Source organism: Daucus carota, chromosome 6, assembly GCF_001625215.2.
Source record: "Daucus carota subsp. sativus chromosome 6, DH1 v3.0, whole genome shotgun sequence".
Lineage (NCBI taxonomy): Eukaryota > Viridiplantae > Streptophyta > Magnoliopsida > Apiales > Apiaceae > Daucus > Daucus carota.
In genome coordinates, this window is record NC_030386.2 from 15,450,781 (window position 1) to 15,473,396 (window position 22,616).

General features: G+C 36.2%; 2 protein-coding genes and 1 pseudogene across 2 annotated transcripts; all 3 read left to right on the top strand.

Annotated features, from left to right (window-relative positions):
• Window positions 1-6,903: 6,903 nt before the first annotated feature.
• On the top strand, window positions 6,904-8,603 carry LOC108225923 (putative ubiquitin-conjugating enzyme E2 38; annotated as a pseudogene).
• A 2,352-nt stretch (window positions 8,604-10,955) lies between these two features.
• Window positions 10,956-12,954, top strand: LOC108225924 (tryptophan synthase beta chain 2, chloroplastic-like). The gene is given in 6 exon segments (XM_064080599.1): window positions 10,956-11,162; window positions 11,493-11,715; window positions 11,718-11,848; window positions 12,011-12,453; window positions 12,554-12,648; window positions 12,725-12,954. Coding segments are annotated over 6 exon segments (1,131 nt in total). The 5' UTR covers window positions 10,956-11,099; the 3' UTR covers window positions 12,901-12,954.
• An 8,072-nt stretch (window positions 12,955-21,026) lies between these two features.
• On the top strand, window positions 21,027-21,983 carry LOC135147215 (uncharacterized). Its single transcript, XM_064080084.1, has one exon. The coding sequence runs from the start codon at window positions 21,027-21,029 to the stop codon at window positions 21,981-21,983; it is 957 nt and encodes a 318-aa protein (XP_063936154.1).
• Window positions 21,984-22,616: the final 633 nt, after the last annotated feature.

Genomic DNA, 22,616 nt, shown 5'->3' on the forward strand with positions numbered 1-22,616 from the left:
TCTTCAAGGATGCTCATCAGTTTGTGTTGAAATGCGATCGTTGTCATAGGGTTGGTAATATTTCTCGAAGGGATGAAATGCCCCTCAATGTACTTCTTGAGGTTGAAATCTTCGATGTGTGGGGCATAGACTTCATGGGGCCCTTTATCTCGTCTTGCAATAATCTATACATTCTTCTCGCTGTGGATTACGTGTCTAAATGGGTCGAAGTCAAAGCTTTACCAAACAACACTGCTGCGGTAGTCATAAATTTTCTTCATAAGAACATATTCACTCGTTTTGGTACTCCTCGAGTTATAATCAGTGATGAAGGATCACACTTTTGCAATCGCAAGTTCACAGCGCTGATGGAACGGTTTGGTATCAATCATAGAGTTGCCACAGCCTATCATCCTCAAACGAATGGCCAAGCTGAGGTATCTAATCGTGAAATCAAGCGAATCTTAGAGAAAGTTGTGAGTCCTTCGAGGAAAGATTGGTCGTTGAAGCTTGATGAGGCCGTTTGGGCCTATAGAACGGCTTTTAAGACTCCATTGGGGATGTCACCTTTTCAGTTGGTCTATGGAAAAGCATGTCATTTGCCCGCGGAGTTAGAGCACAAAGCATATTGGGCCTTGAAGAAATTGAACTTGGATATGACAGCTGCTGGTGAGAAAAGAATGCTTCAAATTAATGAACTCGACGAGTTTAGGCTTCAGGCGTATGAGAACAATAAACTCTACAAGGAAAAGGTAAAGAGATGGCATGACAGGAAGTTGGTGCAAAAGGATTTCTTCATTGGCCAACAAGTGTTACTCTTTAATTCGCGCCTAAGACTATTTCCGGGAAAGTTGAAGTCTAGATGGTCGGGTCCTTTCACAATAAAGACGGTGTTTCCACATGGAGCAATTGAAATATATGAAACAACACCGGAGGAATCATTTAAAGTGAATGGACAAAGATTGAAGCCATATTTCGGAGGACCGGTGAATCGCGAGTCGGTAAGCACCATCCTCACTATTGTCTAATTCTTGGGGTTTCACGTCGAGCTAAAGACGTTAAAAAAGCGCTTCGTGGGAGGCAACCCACGTGTTTTACTAGTTAAAAAAAAAAAAATAAAAAAATTTTGGAGTTGGAAAAATTTTGGGCGAAATGCCACTGACCGAATGGGGCAGGTGCGCCAAAATCGGGGCACCCGCGCCAAACGGCCAGCGGAAGCCGCCTGGGCACTGCCTAGCGCGCGCACCCGCGCCACGCGCAGCGCACCCGCGCGAGCGGCGCGCCTGCGCCGTGGCCGGGGCACCTGCGCTGCTTCGGCAGTGCGGTTCCTGCCTTATATAAAATTTTTTTTTTTTTTTTCTACTCGTTTTTTAGCCTTTCCCAGCTCGTTTTTGGTAATCCCAGCCCTCATATGCTCTTCCAAAAACCTAGTTTAAGCCCCTAAATTCCCCCAACTCAACCCCAACTCCATACTCTTCCATCTCCACATCTATACATACATATACTTACAAATCCATACAAACCCACAAGCATAATCTCATCTCTTTCTTCCAACACACTTATTCCTAATCCAATTCAAATACTACACCCATACACATTCACCTACATACACAATCCTACACTACTTTCACTCTTTTCACTAATTCTTCCAAAAATCTCTACACCCACTACACACATTCAAACCCATGGCACCCAAAAGAGCGAGGAGAGCCGAAGGTAGTAGTGTGCGAGCCACATCTACGGATGCATCGAGTTTGGGGGTTGAGGTTGCTAAGTTCACAACTCCGGAGGCTCGGGAGGAGTTTAATCGGCTTATGGGTAAGCCGATAGCTAAAGAGAGGGGGTTCTTGCTTTCGCCGGGTGATGGTGAGTTGGTACAGATGATTCGGAATAGAGGGTGGGAGTCGTTTTGTGAGGCACCGGCACCGGTGCCGATGAGTATTGTACGGGAGTTTTATGCTAATGCCCGAGCGGATCAAAACGAGTATTCGGTTGTTAGGGGGTTGACGGTGGATTACACCTTGGAGACAATCCAAGCGCTTATTGGGGGTACCGAGATGGGGACTACGCAGGATGATTGGGTGAGAAAGGACAAGAGGAACATTGATTTAGATCAAATTGTCTATGAGTTGTGCATTCCGGCTACTACGTGGAAACGCAATCCGTCCACGAATGTGAGAGTCTCTTTCCCTGCCTCTACTATGAACAGGTATGCTCGAGCTTGGAACCTGTTTATTTGCCATAGTATTATGCCATCGGGACACCACCACGATGTCACTGTCGATCGGGATATATTGTTGTTTGGGATTCTGAGTGGGAAGTATGTTGATATTGCATACGTCATCCACTAGAACATTATGAGATTTTTGAGGAGTCGCACTGGAGTGGCTATACCTCACGCGACAATAGTGACCAAGTTATGTACTGCAGTGGGTGTTCGTTGGTTAGCAGATGAGCAGTTGCAGATGCCGGGTGCCGCTATTGATCATGCTATTATAGAGCGGCTACCTGAGTGGCAGGGTGGTCATGCCAGCCTTAGAGGATTGGGTTATAGAGATGCCGATGGTAGACGGATGAGAGCACCACCTCCAGTTTCACCAGTTCGAGAGATTGCGGGGCCTTCTGAGCCCGTGGAGAGCTCTAGTATGGGTAGCCGTAGTTTCAGTGATTCGCAGTATAGGCGGCTCGTGAGGCGTATGGATACTATGCATGATATGCATAGCCGTTTTGCGAGGGATTTAACACAGGCGTTGGAGACTGCTTTTCGTGCTACGGGCGTAGACGTGGAGTGGCCTGTGTTCGGGGCTGACATGATGTATCCTCCAGCTGACTCTTCACCCGATGAGGGTGAGGAGAGTGATCGTTCTGACTCCTTATAGGTACATTCGATCCTTTTTATCACCTTCAATGAGGACATTGAAGATTTTAAGTTTGGGGGTGGTAATCTAAGGACTAGTATATAGTATATAGTGTGTGCATATAGGTTGCATGTTGCATATAGTTTAGAATATTATCTCATATTGTTTGCATATTAGTTCATTTTCGTTTCTTTTTTTTTTTTATGATTATATGCTTGGGTTAGTATGTGTTAGTAGTTTCATATAGTTGCATTTGCATGATTATTGAAGTTGTTTTCCAAGTTGATGTCCTATGATGAGTTTATGTGCATAATTTCTTGGCTAGTAGTCTTGTTCATTTGTGATGCCTTGTTACTTGAAAACTGCTTGTGTGGAAATTGTAATTACACTTATGCTCTAGAGATAAGACTTAGACTAACTTATTTCTTGAGTCTTTGCGTTGAGTCGAGCGTAGAGTTTGGAGTATTCCCTTTTTGAAATTAGAGTTTGTAAATCTCAAGTTTGGGGGAATTAAGGGATGAATACGCCTTTCTAAAAAAAAAAGAAGAAAAGAAAAAAAAACAAAGAAAAAAAAAAGAAAAAAAATTATCAGGTACTCCTTTGAGATCAATTGGTAAAATGCAATGTCATGTGAAAGGGACGATCCATGTACTTGTGCTGGTATTAAGTGCAAATGTATTAGAATAAGCAATTTCTTGGTGACTTTTCACAACCTTTGATTACTGGAGAATTACCTGATTAAAAAAAAAAAGAGAGAAAAAAAAGAAGAGAAAAGCGAAGTCGAATGGCGGTCGTGACTCACTTACACTGAGAAGCGTCCCAACCTTAGATTTAGCAAGAAAAAAAAATAGGAGAGGCATAGGAATTCTTTGGTGATCCTGAACTGTAGTTGACTCGGTAGTAAAGAAGTGTTTAAACCGGATTCTTATTAACGGCTCATAGTGAGGACTTTGTTGAAGTTTGATAGTCTTTGTTTTGTTTCACTAGAGAGCATGCTAGCACACACGATGCACTTCACACTAGTAGTGGAAGAGAACATGGCTAATGTGTGAAAGAGATGAATGCCGAGAATGTTGCATATTATGAGGATGCTATGTTAACAAGGATTACACTTCATGATTCGCTTAGATGTAGGCATTTAGTTGCATCCATGCATTGCATTATTAGTATTTGTGTGTGTGTCTATGCTTGAGGACAAGCATCGGTTTAAGTTTGGGGGTGTGATAAGTGGATTTTATATCCACTTGGAAGCCTTCGTTTTGGCTTAAATGGATGATCTGGCCTCAAGCTTTTGATGTTTTTGATATGTTTTAGTGTGATGTTGTGTAGGTTTCTTTGGGGGAGAACGAAGAGGAGATTCATAGCTTTCATTGAAAAAAAACGGCGAAGCAATCGGATGCGCGAGTCAAAAGTTATGGACAAAGAAGTGGGCTGCTGAATTGGGGCACCCGCCCCAAATCTGGCGCACCTGCCCCGCTGGCGCACATGCCCCAAATCTGGCGCACCCGCACCAAACTGGCAGCGAATTTAAGCCCGTTTGTCTGTTTCTGATCCGTTTGAAGGCCCGATCGCTGGGGAAGTTTAAGAAAGGCTTCGGGGGACTAAAAACCTAACCTAGAATCATTCCAAGGAGCACGTGACGGCTACGGAGAAGATCAAGATCAAATTTCATAACTTTTACTTTTGTAATGCTTCGAAGTAGGCGTAACTTTGGATGCTCGTTTCGGATTTGTTTCTTAACTCTTGATTTAGTACTTTGATTTTGTTTTTCTTATTCAGTACCATGTTTACATTCGAACCCATGATGATGAGAAGTTCGATTATGAACTAATCATTGTCATGGGATTTTAGCGGATTTATCGATGAATTTCAGTAGTTAATTTGCCTTGTTCATATGTGATGGTTTGATTTCCTCGTATTGGTTGTGCTTATTCGTCTTGGATGCGTAGCTAACATCTAAGATTGCTTGTTAATCTGTATTGAAGCGACAGTGAATATATTGATTTAGAACTTGCCATGCGAGCATAGGTTTCGTGTTCGATAACATGACTTGTGATGTGATTTTACCCATCTTGCATCACCCTAGGTAATCTTGATAGATAACTTGCTCTTCAACCGTTATGTTTTCAAATTCTACAGACATATAGGGTCTAAGCATAATTGGTGTCTGTTTACCTTCTATCTTAATTGTGGATGTGTAGCAGTATGGTGCACGTATAACGACAGTTAGCGTGTATCAGTCTCGTGTTATCTGATTAGTTATCAACCATTACAATCGAATAAAGGCATAACTCTGAATGAAGTTGTTAATGAAGCTAGAATCACATGTTCTATTCTCATTAGTAAATCGTTATTCTCTTAGTTGATAATTCTTAGTTTCATAATTCGAATAGGATTAGTTAAGTATAAAACCAAAACCCAATTTGATTACTTGTCCAAGCATTGAATAATAATCCTACATTGGTGCATAAGTGCATAATTCTGAATACACCAGTCTCTGTGGGAACGAACTTGAATTATATTCTATATTACTTGTGACCACGTGCACTTGCGTGATTTTGTGCGAACAGATTGATAAACCGTTGCATGATCCTATTTTCCTTATAGTGATTCAAAGTAGTCTTTTATTCTCTATTGATATTATTAACCGGACTTGGATTTCACTGTTCCATCCAAAGTTATTATATGAATTACTTTTAAATTTTAAATTGATTATATTGATTTTTATCAAAATTAATACGATTAATGGAAAAATTATAAGATAAACTTTCTTTACTATTCTCCGTCAAATTTCTTCCCGTTATAAGATAAACTCAAAATTATATATATATTAATTGAGGTTCACATGTCCAAGGTTGTTTACGTATTATTTTTTTTCGGATTTCATCTACCTTTACACGTGTCAGAAAAAACTGTTACACCCACGCACGATCAGTTAACTTTTTTGATAAATTCCAAACAGAAATTTAATGCTCATATACTTTATAAGAAGAACAACTTCTATTAGCGATCAGAATAATTTTCTTCCTTTTCATTATCACTTCTGAAAATTTGCTTCTAAGCATCAGGTATATATCTCAACTGTATATGCTCCAGTGTAATAGAAGTTCTAGCCTGTTTAGTTTTTACTAATACTATCAACACTTTTATGTTAGTCAGTCACGAGTAATATATGTTCCATAGCTTATTGATTGTTTGTCGCGGCACCCAATTGTGATTGATAAACCGTTGTATGATCCTATATTCCTTGTAGTGATTCAAAGTACTCTTCTATTCTCTATTGATATTATTAGCAGGACTTGGATTTCACTGTTCCATTCCAAGTTATTGTATGAAGTACTTTTAAAATTTAAATTGATTATATTGATTTTTATCTATATTAATACAGTTAATGTAATAATGCATTTTTTTACTATTCTCCGTCAAATTTCTTCCCGTTATAAGATAAACTCAAACTTTTTTATATATAGTAATTGAGGGTCACATGTTCAATGTTGTTTACACGTTATTTTTTGTCAGATTTCATCTATCTTTACACGCGTCAGGAAAAACTGTTACACCTGCGCACGATCAAGTAACTATTCTGATAAATTCCAAACAGAAATTTAATGCTCATATACTTTAAACGAACAACATCTTCTACTAGCGATCAGAAATATTTACCTTCTTTGCACTTCGGAAAATTTGCTTTTAAACGTACATCAGGTAAATATCTGAACTATATATGCTCTACTGTAATAGAAGTTCTAGCCAGTTAATTACCCAATACTCTCAACATATATGTAGCGTAGTTTATTGAGTTGTTGGGCGGCACCCAATTGTGATTGATATTAGCATTATTTTCAGCTTTACATTGATTATAGTTTATTTTTTGAAATTAATGATGAAATAAACAAGAAAGCCCTTTCGGGTGTATAGTTAGCAAGTTTAAAAAAAAAATGTTAGTGATATGTTACTTGCAAGTTATCCATCCGAAGTAGTCTTCTAATCTCTATTAATTTTATTTGCATGACTTGGATTTCACTGTCTGAAGATCATGGTTTTGAGTCGGATAAATCATATCAACATGGAGAATACACTTTTGTCACTGGATATCATCTATGTGATTATGTGGAGCATGTGGTTAATAATTACTGCAGTAATGAGATATTTAAAAAGTAACACTAGCACAGGAAGTGATCAGAGTGCCGTTTTACAGAGTAACACTTCTAGTTCAAGATGTTCATCAAGCTTTGGGTTGAATGCAAGGAGGCGACCTATTGTTATGCAAAATTATCAGACCTTTAAGACATTTGATATTATTGATGATTTCAAGGATCATCATTACCGTAATACTTTGGGCTTTCGAGGATATCAGGTTCGGTGACTATACATGAATATGTACCGGATAATTACTAGTTGTTGTTCTTGGAGCACAGGATAATTACTAGTTGTTGTTCCGCTAATTTATGGCATTTCTTCGTGATGATATACTCTTTGTAGCCTACTCATGCTTGGACAAAGGTTATTAGTAATGAATGGAAGATTTTGGAGAAAAACTTGCCAGGTGAATTCTCGCACTATTTATAAAATATCCAAACTCTGTCATGCATTCAGATTACCTGAATGTTTTCAGACTGTCAGACAAAAAAATGAAAAGAACTTCTGTTAGAAAAACATTTTTACTTGAAGTGAACGTGCGTGCAATATTTCAATATTCAATATTTCAATATTCTTTCTAATTCTTATTACAATACCTCTATATTGCATATTTTGACACTACACAACACACACATATTTCTAAATTTATGTTTTGTTCATATTTCTCTCCGCAGACACAATATATGTCCGAGTGTCTGAGAGTAGGATGGATCTTTTGCGAGCTGTCGTCATTGGACCAGCAGGAACCCCCTAGCATGATGGATTGTTTATTTTTGATGTTCGCTTCCCACCTAAATATCCTGCTGTGCCACCCGTATGTGATTATTATTATGAGTTTAATTTGTTTACCATTATTAAAACTGGAACTACTGATGATTGTTGTGTTAAACTTTTTCTCTCAGGAGGTTCATTACCACTCCCAAGGGCTTGGAATTAATCCAAACTTGTACAGTTGTGGGAGAGTCTGCCTCAGCCTTCTGAACACTTGGACAGGTCGCGGGAATGAGAAATGGTTGCCAAACAGGTCTGCAGTACTACAGGTTTTGGTGTCAATACAAGCTTTTGTAATAAATGAAAAACCCTTTTTTAACGAGCCTGGGTATGATAGCACCTATACTGGGAGTGAGGGGGCGAGAAGATCCAAAAAGTACAATGAATAAATCTTCATTTCATCCTTGAAAACAATGGTTTACACCCTACACGAAGCCCCCCACGGGTATGTTTTGCAATATCTCTTCCAGTATTTTCTGCGATCAATGACATGCTTCTCTTAAACTCATCTTCGAATTGCCTACTTTTATATATGTAACAGATCATGGGTTATGTTTTAAAATTTATCAAGTGTGTTGCTCCTTTTCTTTTGGCTTACTGCAGCATTTTGAAGATTTTGTTTCTGGTCATTTTCTTGTTCGCGGCCATGCTATTTTATTAGCTTGCAGAGCTTACCTGGAGGGGGCTGACATAGGTTGCATAGTGAAAGATGAAATACAGGGTCCTAGAAAGGTGGAAAAGCGCAACCTGCCTGCAGGATTCAAGAGAGACATAGCTAAACTAATGAATCCTCTCGTTGTAAATTTTACCATGAATGGATCAGAGGACTGCGCTGAATTTCACCTCACAGAATGACAGAGGAGCCAAATTCAGCAAAAACGAAGTTGGCCGGGTTAAACCGTTAGAGATAAGGAATCGTAATGTATTTTTATTTGCAGAAAAATTTTAGATACTAAAAACCGATGTTGTAGTATATATCCTTGCATCCTGCTCTAATTTAATTATTTCCTTGCAATCTCAGGCCATAGGAGCTCTAGGGGCTCCGCAGTTTGTTTCAATGTGTTACATTCATCACTTTTGCAGTAAAGACACGTGAGAACTGCAGCACTAGATATCTCTGCAACTTTAATTGGCAACACAAGCAAACCCAAACATTTACTAATTATAGTTAAAAAAATATATTTTGCTAAGTCTTTCAGATTCCAGAATGAACTCAAAACTCTTAACAGACATTCTGATTCTTATAGTACATTGAGCTAATGGTCACAGTTGGGACATTCTGATTCTTTTGCTTGGCATTTGATGCACTTTCATCTGATCATAATTTTCCGGTTTCTCATCAATACTCAGCCAGCCCTTTGATCATATCCTTAGATTTAATATATGTATAGTTATATATGAAATATTTTTAAATTTTAATCAATTCTATTAATATTTATTGGGTTTTAATACGATCGACCTCATAAAAAAAACTATATTCTACTATTTTGATTAAATTTTCCCCGGATTACAAGATAAACTCAAACATATATATATATATAGGGGAGGGTTCTGGTACAAACTTACAAACTTACAAACTTTTTTTGTTCAACACATATATAACTTGAGTTCAACATTTTTTTAACATATTTTGTTGAACATCGATTAAAATAGTGGTAGAGAAGTACGTAAACCAATTTTGAAATGTAAGAACTAAGGTAAACATGTTTTATAACTAATATTTATGTTTCTAGACCCTACCCAAACCCTAAAGGTATAGTTTAAACATCTTTTTAGATATATTCAACACAATGATAATTAGTGTTCAACACCCGATGTTGAACCCGAGTTATAAATGTGTTGAAAACGCGATTTATTTATGACTTATTTTTAAAAATTGTTATGTTTTTTGAAGAATTTTCAACATGGATACTCTATATAACTAAGGATTAACATGATGGGAGAATAAAAAAAAGTTTGTAAGTTTGTAACTTAAAAAAGTTTTTATTTGATCCTATCCCTATATATATATATATATATATATATATATATATATATATATATATATATATATAAACATTGACGTCCACATTTTTAATGTTGCTTACACATTCTTTTTGTCCATGCTCACATGATTTAACACTTTATCAGAAAAAAATACAGAGATCTAAATAGAAATTTAATATACTCCCTCCGTCCCACCCAATTATTTACATTGGGTTTGGGCACGGAGGTTATGAAATATGTATAAAGTAGTTAAAAAGTGGAAGAAAAGTGAGTGAAGTGGTGGGACCCATTGATTTTTAATATATAAAAGAGAGATAGTGGAGTAAAAGTAGTGTAAAAAAGGAGTAAAAGTGATAAAGTGGTGAGACCCATTAACTATTTTGGGAAAGTTTTGTAATGTAAAGAATTGGATGAGACATCAAAAAAGGAAATAATAAAAAACCTGATGGGACGAAGGGAGCACCTAAACTTCAAATGTAAAACCACTACTATTAAGGAAGAATCATCTATTTTCTTTCCATTACTATTTAACATTCGGAGTATTTGCCTTGCCCTTAAGCATCGGTTATATATCTCAACTATATATCCTCTCGTGACATAAAAGTTTTGATCCATTTACATATATTGTCGACACTTTCATGTTATTCCCTCGAAAGTGGTGGGACCCATTAACTATTTTAAGAAAGTTTTGTAATATAAAGAAGGAAACCCAAAGTCGCTGAATAGGTCAATCAATTTAAATTCTAAATACATCCTTGGTATCTTAAAAAAGAACATAATCAGTTCAAAATAACATAGTGTTACTCTAGGACCAGTGAAAAAGAGAGAGGCTAATTTAAGTCCAACCCCAGAACATAATCAATTGATGTTCTTAAAAAAGAATATAAATTGAGACGGAAAGCAATTTTTACTCCAATTATAAATTTTAACCAACAGAGGAGTAAAAATATTTAATCCCAATCCTTAAATCAACGATTAAGGTAATGACGGGTTAAAATGTTCCCTACCTGCAGCCCCGAAAATATTCGATGAAAGAAGAATATTTCGTCTACACTGAGTCTATTAAAGTAGGGAATAAAAATCATCAAACTATCCACACATGGCATTCTCCTCCACATACCCAGCATGCAGAATGCAAACCCCTTCCTCTGCGCCTCAACCCAAATCCCATCTAACTTCGCTATTCATGGTACGGTCTGCACTGTCGACCAGAGCCTCTTCCATTTCTTGCATTCTTACAGACAAACAGCAACAAAAGGGAGATGAGAAGAGGACTGTAATGGTCACGGTTGGGACATTCTTCAAAGACCCGACTCTTTTGGTCGGTTTGGGAAGTTCGGAGGGAAGTATGTGCCAGAAACTGTAATGTTTGCGCTTGCTGAGCTTGAGTTGGCATTCAATGCGCTTTCGTCTGACCTCGAGTTTCAGGTGTCTCGATACTCTGCCAAATTTGTTTTTGATAATTAGATACAGTCACACGCCTAATCTTTGATAAGATTTAAAACGCTCGCCTTGTGTTCCCTGGCACCTTTTTTTTATAATTAAATAGTCACACGCACCTAATTGGACAAGATTCAAAACCGTCGACCTCTTTTAAGCGGATGGTAAGAGATACTTCACGTCTCACAACCTTGTTACTCGATAAGATTTATCCGTTATTGTATGAACAATTTATATTTGCAGTTTAGGATGAACTTTAAAAAAAGTTTCAGGTGTATCATGGGACTTACCCACATCTATATCTTAAAATTTAAGCAGACAGAATTAGATAGCATATTGAAAGATTATGTTGGTCGAGAGAGCCCTCTTTACTTCGCAGAACGACTAAGTGAGCACTACAAACGTCCGAACGGAGTAGGACCACTCATCTACCTCAAGAGGGAGGATCCAAATCATACAGGGGCACACAAGATTAATAATGCTGTAGCACAAGTTCCGCTCGCTAAACGATTGGGGAAAGAACGCAACATAGCTGAAACCGGGCTGGTCAGCATGGTGTTGCCACAGCCACTGTATGTGCGCGGTTTGGCTTGCAATGTGTTATCTACATGGGTGCCCAAGATATCCAAAGGCAATCACTCGATGTCTTAAAAATGAAACTTCTCGGTGCAGAGGTAATTTTTTTTATAGGCATGACAAATTGGATAGTTGTGCTCTTTTCTTAAGCAGATTGCTTTCTAAAATCTAAACCATAAGATTAAACATTGGCTGATGCATTTATTTATCAATTCTGAGCGGAATTGTTTGCTTGTATTGTTTAATTTTACATGATAAAGGTACGAGCAGTTTATTCCGGGACAGGCACATTGAAGGACGCCACATCAGAAGCCATAAGGGACTGGGTGACTAATGCGGAAACAACCTATTATATAATGGGATCTGTGGGAGGGCCACATCCCTGTCCAATGATGGTACAAGAGTTTCATTCGGTAATTGGTAAAGAAACAAGGAGACAGGCCTATGAGAAATGGGGTAGAAAGCCAGATGTGCTAGTTGCCTGCTTTGGTGGTGGTTCCAATGCCATGGGACTCTTTCACGAATTCGTTAAAGATGAAGATGTAAGGCTGATTGGCGTCGAGGCTGCAGGATTTGGCCTAGACAGCGGAAAACATGCTGCTAGCTTAGCAAAAGGAGAGATCGGTGTGGTTCATGGAACAATGAGCTATCTATTACAAAACTATGATGGGCAGATAACAGAGCCTTATTCGATCAGTGCAGGGTAAACAACTAAAAATAGACTTTTGCTAATTTTTGTTGCAAGTTAACTATTTCCCTTAAACTTTACATAACAAGAAGATCACTTCTTATGCTTGATATAGTCTGGACTACCCCGGAGTTCGACCCGAGCACAGCTTCCTAAAAGACATCAGACGTGCTGAATATTATAGCATCACCGATGAAGAGGCTCTCCAAGGTATCTGATTCCATCTTAAAATTTACTTTTGTGAGAATCTGACATATGTTGCTGAAATAGTCGTTGGTTATGATAGCTTTTACAAGATTATCACAACTGGAGGGGATAATTCCAGCCCTGGAGACATCGCATGCACTCGGGTATTTAGAGAAATTGTGCCCAACCCTGCCAAATGGGACAAAGGTTGTGCTTAATTGCAGCGGCAGAGGAGATAAAGATATTCAAACAGTTATTAAGTATTTAGAACATTAATACTACTGTGTAGTTACCTATGCTATTTGATACTGTGTGCATGTATCCAAAGAGATTAACACAACTTCATTATCTCTGTCCTTGTGTAGGTGCTATTGCACGAATGAAACGGAAATGTGTTGATAAATGATAGATATCACACTAAAGACAGTAATTGTGTGATCGCGGTGCGGTTGGTGCGGTTTTTCTCTAAAACCGCGAACCAAACCGCGCGCATGCGGTTTGGTTGAAAACTCAAACCGCAACCGCACCACGCTAGCATAAAAACCGCGTACAACGCACCACAGAAATGCGGTGCAGTTTGTGCGGTTTGTATGCTTAAGAATAAATATATTTAGTTGAAGTTAGAAATAAAATTTAAATTTCCAATAATTAAAAACTTTGCATGTAATGAATTTATATAATATGTATCATTCAGAGCTACAACAACTGCTAAAATAACACAAACGAAAGTGTAAATATGATAATAAATATGAGTACCAACTACTTAGAGACATATTATAATAATATAATCATTTCACACAAATTTGGTATAATAGTAATGCGAGATTGATAAAATAATAATTAACTATTACTTGAAGAGATTTAACAAACATATATAACATATTTATAAATAATATATATGTATAATATAATTTTATTTGACAATCACTAATATATATATATATATATATATATATATATATATATATAGGGGCTTATTCCACTACAAACCACACTCTCATACAAACCTAAAAACCACTATTTCCACTCCCATTTTTGCTATGAGCACTCCAATCTTTTTATTTTTTATTGTTTTTTATTTTTCCGGGGGGGGGGTCCACTGCTGACATCATCTGCCACGTCAGCACCCGCTGACGTGGCACTGCCACATCAGCCGCCACGTCAGCACTGGGTCAGCCCACTGCTGACGTGGCAGATGACGTGGCAGTGCCACGTCAGCAGGTGCTGACGTGGCAGTGCCACGTCAGCAGTGGGTGTGACTCAGTGCTGACGTGGCAGTGCCACGTCAGCAGTGTGGGACCCCCTGCGCTGACGTGGCGTGGTGACGTGGCGGGGTGGAAAGTGTAAGTTTGGGGAAGTTGATGGCAAAGCTAAGGGGGGGGGGGGGTGATATTGTTAGTTTTTAAGAGTTTGGGGGATATTTGTTTAGTTTTGAAATTGGTTTTTAGGTTTTTATGATAAAGTTGGTTTGTATTTGAACAAACCCCTATATATATATATATATATATATATATATATATATATATGATAATATTGCGGTGCGGTGTGGTTTGAACCGCACTACTAATATGTCAAACTGCATGTCCGCACCGCACAACGCGGTTTGTGAAAAATTCAAACCGCAACCGCACCACGAAAATTAAAAACCGTGTTTTGTGGTGCGGTGCGGGCGGTTTATGCGGTTTGGGCGGTTTTTTGATCACCCCTGAGACAGTTTGCTCTTTGTTTAGTTGACCACTTGACCAGGGGCGGAACCGTAACAGACTAACTCTTTATATTGTGTTTGATTGTGTGAATTGAATTAATTGGAATGGAATGGAATGAAATGAAATGAAATGACTAAAAATAAAAGAAGATAATAGAATGCTGAAGGAAGTATTTGAGAAAGATTGAGAGTGGATGTTAATTTGTATGATAAAATTTGAATTGGAAAATAGGTATGATAATGAATGGATTCACAAGGTGGAGAGTTTGAACTCTCGTTAGGGATGATAAGAATGGATTATGGAATGGTGGAAGAAATGAAATTACTAGACTTTTAACTAAATTATATTTCAAATTTCATTTAATTCACCCCACTAAGGTGATGTTTAAACGAAATTTTAAGCCAATTATTAAACAAATTTTGATATATATTTAAATTTTTTGATGAAATTTTTATATTTAATACTTCTAAATTTGATATTTTGTGGAATAAAATTAACAAATGTAATTGTGTATAGTTATTGTATGAAGTACTTTTAAAATTTAAATTGAATTTTATCTATTTTAATACAATTAATGTAAAAAGCCGTTTGTTTTACTATTCTTGGGCAAATTTCTTCCCTTCATGAGATAAGCTCAAACTTATTATATATATAGTAATTGAGGTTCACATGTTCAATGTTGTTTACGCGTTATTTTTTGTCGGATTTCAACTAGCTTTACACGCGTCAGAAAAAATTGTTACTGCCGCGAGCACACGATCAATTAACTTTTTTGATAAATTCCAAACAGCAATTTAGTGCTCATATACTTTAAACGAAGAACAACTTCTACTAGCTATCAGAAACATATACTTCCTTTCATTTGCACTTCTGAAAATATATTGCAGAAATGGTTGATGATACCTACACCTTAGCCTTTCAAGACAGTGGCTGTACTAGGAAAATTGCTTCACAGCAGAAATTGCTTCACTGCTGAATTGGGGAGATCAGGAGATGCATGTTTTAAGGATGACTTGTCAGTTGTCACTGTAGTAGCAGTGTAGCACGCCTGGTGTTCAGCATAGAACCATGCAGGAGCTTATGGAAAGTCAATGCATCCATCAGACATTTATAATTCTAGAAGGAGACAGAAGTCGCTTAAAAAATAATCCTAGTCGTTGGATCAGTGTTCCAATGGTCAGGAAGGTGATGCCTGATTAAGTGGTTCCCTGGCCATCTCAGCCCTTGATGAATAAACATTTGGGACAATAATTGATCAAAGAAGAACAAAACATGTTTCTGGAAGAAATGAAAATCATCAAACTATTCAAACATGGCATTCTTCTGCCATTATGGTACGGTCTGCATTGTCGCCTTTTCCATCTGTTGCGTGTTTTACAGTCAAACTGCAAGTAATGGGAGATGAGAAGAAGAATATTGTTAATGGTCACAGTTGGGACATTCTCATTCTTTTGCTTGGCATTCGGTGCGCTTTCATCTGACCATGATTTTCAAGATTTTACATACTCTGCCAACGCTTTCATCATATGCTATGCAGAGAGATTTCACGTCTCACAACTTCGTAACTTAATGAGATTTTATCAATTATATATCAACAGAATTTGATGATTGGTACCGGAATTTTCTACTCTGAAAATTCTTGTATTGTGTATCAACAATATAAATTTTGTTATGAAAATAACTACAATATAATTAGCTCAAAGAGTATAGAAAAGAGGGAGAAGAAAGACTTGTATTATCATTTTGTTGTACATCTCAAACTTACACAAAATGGCTCTATATATAGGCCCTTTAAATTAAGTTACAAGGATAGTGAAAAGCCAAAGGTTGACTATTGATGAGAGAATACAGAAGGTAAGGATAACACAAGAGTCATCCACACTATACATAACACTCCCCCTTGGATGACTTGTATCAACATCATGCCTCATTAAAATCTTACTAGGAAAAACCCGGTGGGAAAAACCCTAGTGAAGGAAAAAGAGTACACGAGTTGTACAAAATAAAAATATTTCATTTATGTCTCCCCCTCATCAGGATATGAATATAAAAATTAGCAAATATGACGAAGTATGCGCATCCCGATCATGTGTACTAATTTCTCGAACAAATCACCGATTTATCTCTTTTGTCAAATTTCACGAGTAAAGAAGAACTTCGAGTCTATATGTTCCGTCATGTCACCTTTAATGTATCCTTCCTTGTACGTGATGTTGCCTGCAATTTGTTTTATCACAAAATAAAATCTCCACGATAATGTATTAAACTTTTGATCCCCTATTCTTTACGCCTGCAAAATTATAGCTTAAAATTTATAGAATAGGTTAGTGCAGATCGAATAAAATTTTCACTTTGTAACTTGAGGATTAACACGTCTTTTAAGCGAGTGATCCCTTAACAATGAACACTAACCGAAAGCGGAGACTTGCTTTATATAATTATGTCAAAACATGTATGATAAAACTATCGTGTATAATCCTTCTAGGATTCACATATGACAATATATCATTCATCAAAGGGTAATTCTTCTTTCAATAGATATACCAAGAAACACTTTATCACATAATATAGCATATAGTATTTTAATCAGGTTCAACTCAATTCAATGTTAACTAGAAACACATTCTAGTTTCCATATGCTCTGGCCAGAGACTTTATGAGTTGTAACCTATAATTTGATATACAATGATAACATGTATTTGTCAAAATAATTTTGTGTTGGACTGCTGGTCCGAATCCCTTTTCCATTTGAGAGGGTATAGTTCTCGAGAGTTTGTTATACTGCTTCTGGCAGTTAAGATCCTTCTAGGATGATTTATTGTCAAGTGGGTCGTATAAAATTTAAACTGAACCTTCACATATTGCGGAACTATTTCGCAATCAAATAATCATTTCCACCACAAATACTATTACTCTTCATAACCACCACAAGGTTATCATACAATTATTTGAGCTTTACACTCATAATTTCTGAAACTTCATTTTGTTTTCACACAAATAATCATTCATACCCCACCGACTTTACACCTTTAGGTGTGTTAACTGCAGTTTCAAATATTTTTCTATTTTTAAGAGATAATGATTCGTAGGGCGCACTATTTTCACAACTTCAGGTGTGAGAGGACTACTAGTCCAAATAATTTTTCTTTATAATTGCCTCAATTATATCCTTTATTCTTTGGCCAATTATATCAATATTTTCTAACAGATTCTGCTTCATGATCCTCATTGTTATCAATAACCTCAAGTCATATAAATATCATCAACGACGATTCGATTTATGGTTCCACTTTATTCTGGACAAGACATAGTATATCGAGATCTCAATAGTTTTCATTACTTTTATTTTTTCTAATTTGTCATGTCCATAATCTCTTCGGGAGATCCTGCAATGTCATATCTATAATCTCTTCCAGAGATCTTTCAAATATTATTGATTTCTCAATCCAGCCATCATCAATTATTGCTCCTTTTCACCTTTTTTGGTATAATATATATATATATATATATATATATATATATATATATATATAGAACCCACTTGCCTATCACGCTTCAAGCGTTCTTTAGACATAGTAATATCTTGAGGTTGTCCTTTTGCGACATTAATATCATAGGAGCATATGTAGCCGGTGTTTGTGTCATAGTCACTATTTTTTGGTCATCAAAATGAATTATCTTATGAACTTCTGGTTCATATTCTTTATTTTGAGGATCAAGATGAGGCAATGATAATTCATTCTTATATTTCTACCTTCACCGGCTATTTATTTTCTCCCCTGATTTTGGGAAAACAAACTCATTAAATCAAGTCGTAACAAATACATATTGATGATTCCAAATGCACTCATATGTAATATATATATCCAATTAAGGAATCAATCTTACTAGTATGGTGGAAAATCTATGATGACCAAATAATATGTTTATGATGGGGAGAAATTCCAAAAATTGGTTTATATGATGCGAATCAATAAATATGTGATACAAAATAATCAACAATTTTTTTTTATGGACAAGATAATACTCATTATGAGATGCACCAGCATTATAAGCATATATTCTAAATAATGAATCTCGCATACTTCAGGCTGCGAGTTGATAATAACTTTGTACACAACCATATATTTCACAAAATATCTCACTGTTCAACAATATGATATTTTTATCACATGCCATATCTTCATTAATTCATTCTCAAAGATGATAAATCACAACTATATCTTTGCTGGTGATCAATTTTGATTTATAAGCAAATACTATATGTATCACTGATAAGAAGAATCTACAGGTTCTTCAACAAAAGTGCATATAAAATTACTATTCGCATTTTTATCATTAAGATGGCTTAGCTAGTCAGGCCAAACTATAACCTTATAAGTAAACTTCTGGTTTACTTCAAAATCAATTTCAGTTATGCTTATTATAAATTAGTGGAGAATCTTTCTCCAAATTACTTTTAGTGCAATGAATTAGACTCAGTATTTAAAGGCACGTGATATCTCAATGCAATAATCATATCAAATTTCATTCTTCGATTTTCTTGGGAGAGTATAATTGCATCAATGCTATACATGCTCTTCTGGAGTAAAATTTACTTGAGAGAGTAGATAAATATATATGACCTTCGAGAGCCTTGTGCATGCTCTTCAGGAGCCTTATATATGCTCTTCCGGAGCTTTATACTTTCTCTTCCCGAGTCTTATGTTTAGAAAAACTATAATGAGACATCCTATATAATCCTCCCCTTTGGATGACTCATTTTAGATAAGAAGTATTGATACTAGTCATCTTTATATCAATCGAGAGAAATATTTCTTATACGCATAATAAAAATATGATTTAAAGTATTTGTAATGTCATTGACCGTTGCTACTATCATGGTTGATATCCTCTGATTTTCTAATACTGTCACATCATGGTACGGTATCATTTGTTGCAATTCATATTCCTTTCGTCAATAATTCAAATTTAGTAAACCACATTTAGTCACGATATCAACTCATGAACTAAACAACCCAAATATTTCATCAATTTCATAATATTATATCCGCGGGATACAATATAATATTTATTCAATTAAAATCTATTATATCCAAATATTATATTATTCTTTATATAGAACCATCCTTCAGGGGTATTATATCATTCTTATGGAATTTAATCAAGTGTTTAAACATATTATATATACTCTGTTGACATCTTTCATCTTCAGAAATTAAACATATAAAAAATGTGTGATCAAAAATAAACTAATTTTATTATATTGAGACAACTTGATATAAGTGACATAGTGTGTGTGGTCACCAAGTCATCTCATCTAAATCATAAAACATGTTGTTTTTCACTATCTCAAAACTTTTAGTGATCACATAAATTCAATGATTAAATATAGACATGCAAGGACCTTTTTAATATATATTAATATATAGACAACGACTAGATATAAAGTCACACATGATTTACATAAATAAGAATGATAGAAAATTTTTGCATTAATCATGAATATATTAGCTATGCCACTAATTAGTATGTACCATCCTTATTATGATAATCAAGCTTACTACCAATTCAAATCTCAATTTAGCGCAGATAATAACTTGAGGAAATCAACTTTTGGATCAGAGAAGCATATATGACTCATGACTTTAAAAAAAAAAAATTAGGACAACCTACTATCGATTGATCAGCAGGTAGGACTCTTGGATTGAAGAGTAACTTATGACAAATAATTTTTGGATTCATTTTGCATCAAATTGATTACAAGCATACAAGCTAAACTTGTTTTTATATCCAATTTGGAAAATATAAAATAATGTAGGAGATCACAAATGAGAATCATCATACTTGATACACTACAAGAAAACAGGTCAAAACCGACCGCACAAAACCGACCGTCTGATATAAAACCGACCGACGGTCGCGTGGTCAGTTTTAACTCGTCGAAATCACAAAACGACGACGATCTGGGTGACGTGGCAACAAATAAAACCGACCGTCGGCAACGGTCGGTTATATATATGACATGGCACCCTTATAACCGACCGTTCTGTGTGGTTGGTTATGTCGTCCGTGGAAAAATAATTAAAAATCAATTTAAATAATTATATCTGTGCGTCAGCCCCTAAAACGACGTCGTTTTTTTTGTTTGGTACTAAAACTGACCGATTGGTCGGTCGGTTTTAACCTGCAGCTTTTATATCACTTTTTAGCTAGTAGTGAGCTCACATTCACTTGAAATAAAAATCAAAGGAGAAGAAAGGAGCTAAAGTGGGGAAGAATTATTGCTTGCAAACATTTCAAGTAAGTGATTTTCATTTCTTTGCATTAAATGTGTGTGTGTGTGGTGGGTGTGTTAAATGTGTTTGTTATATTAAATGTGTGTGTATGTAATTACATTGAATGCTTGTATTGAGTGTATGAAATTCATGTGAAATTATTTGTTAAATGTGTATGAAATTCATGTGAAATTACATGTGTGTATTGAATGTATGTGTGTATTGAATGTATGTGTTATTAAATGTATGTGTGTGTTAAATATATGTGTGTGTTAAATGTGTGTGTTAAATGTGTGTGTAGATGACAAACTTGGATCGAAGTTGGATTAGTAATCAAGTGCAAAGTGATAAAATTTCGTTAACTCCGGAATATAGGAATGGTGTAGAAACTTTTTTAAAATTTGCAAGTGAAAATGGAATGGGTAAAGATGGTACAATGAAGTGTCCTTGTAAACGTTGTAGGAATTTGAATTGGTTAAGTATCGATGATGTTAGATTCCATTTACTTGCTAAGGGGATGCTTGAGGGTTATACCGTTTGGACATCACATGGTGAAGAAAGAGGAAGAAAACGTAGTCGAACATCGCATCATCGTTATTGTGTTCGGGAACCTACGAGGGTAGAACAACCGGTAGATTTGAATGCGATGCTACATGATTTTGCCGGTGAAAATTCCGAATTTTATAACAACGTGGATACGGGAACTAGGAATGTAGAAGAAGTTCCAAATGATAGTGCAAGAAAATTGTATGAGGTGATTGTTGAAAATGGAGGACCTATTTATCCCAGTAATACGAAGTATACAAGATTAAGCTTTACCACAAAATTGTTAGAATTCAAGAATATCTCACATTGTAGTAATAAGGCTTTTGATAATTTGCTTGCACTTTTTGCGGATGTATTACCAAAAAAACACACGTTGCCTCAAACTTATTATGAAATGAAGAAGATAATGAAGGGTTTGATGGTTGAATATCAAAAGATTGATTTATGTGAGAATGATTGTATGTTATTTTATGGAGATGACAAGGATAAAGTTGTGTGTGATATATGTGGTAAAGATCGTTATCGGGATGTTTTGAGGAAAGACGGTAAAAAAATACCAAAAAAAATATTGAGACATTTTCCTTTGATTCCTCGACTACAACGCTTGTATATGTCAAAACATACATCCGACCATATGAGATGGTACAAGAATCGAGATGTCAAAGATGGAGAAATTAGTCATCCCGCGGACGGAGAAGAGTGGAAAAATTTTGATCGTCGATATCCATCATTTGCTCAGGAAATTCGTAATATAAGCTTGGCCTTGCAACCGACGGTTTCAACCCATTTGGTCCTACCGGGAAAAAAACATATAGTGTGTGGCCCATAGTAGTAGTTGTCTATAATCTTCCGCCATCAATGTGTATGAAAAAACCCTATATGTTTATGACCGATATAGTGCCGGCTCCGAATAGCATTGGCAAAGATATTAACGTTTGTCTAAGGCCTCTCATTGATGAATTGAAGATATTGTGGAATACAGGAATTGAAACATATGATCAAACTTCGAAACAAAATTTTACAATGAGAGCGGCTCTTATGTGGACAATTAGTGATTATCCCGCTATGAGTATGATAAGTGGATGGTCGGGTAAAGGAAAATTAGGATGTCAAGTGTGTCTTGGAAGTGTGCAAGGGTTTCAATTAAAACATTGTGGTAAATGTAGTTTCTATGGCACGAACCGAATATTCCTTGTGTAGGAACAATCGGACCTTGGTCCTGCGTTTTATGATACTAATTAAAAGTTCGAACAGAATATTAACCTTAATCGCTACGGCGCAAGCGATTCAAATCCACGTCTTCTACTGTATTCCTTGATTCTCCTTGGACGAAGTGTGGCCTTCGATCTCCCAAGGTGTGCCTCTCCTTAAAGCTCCGAAAACTGTAAAGCATAATGTAACGTAAATGTAATTACGATAACTCAACACAACAAAAGACAGGAAACAATACGTAAGTATAATA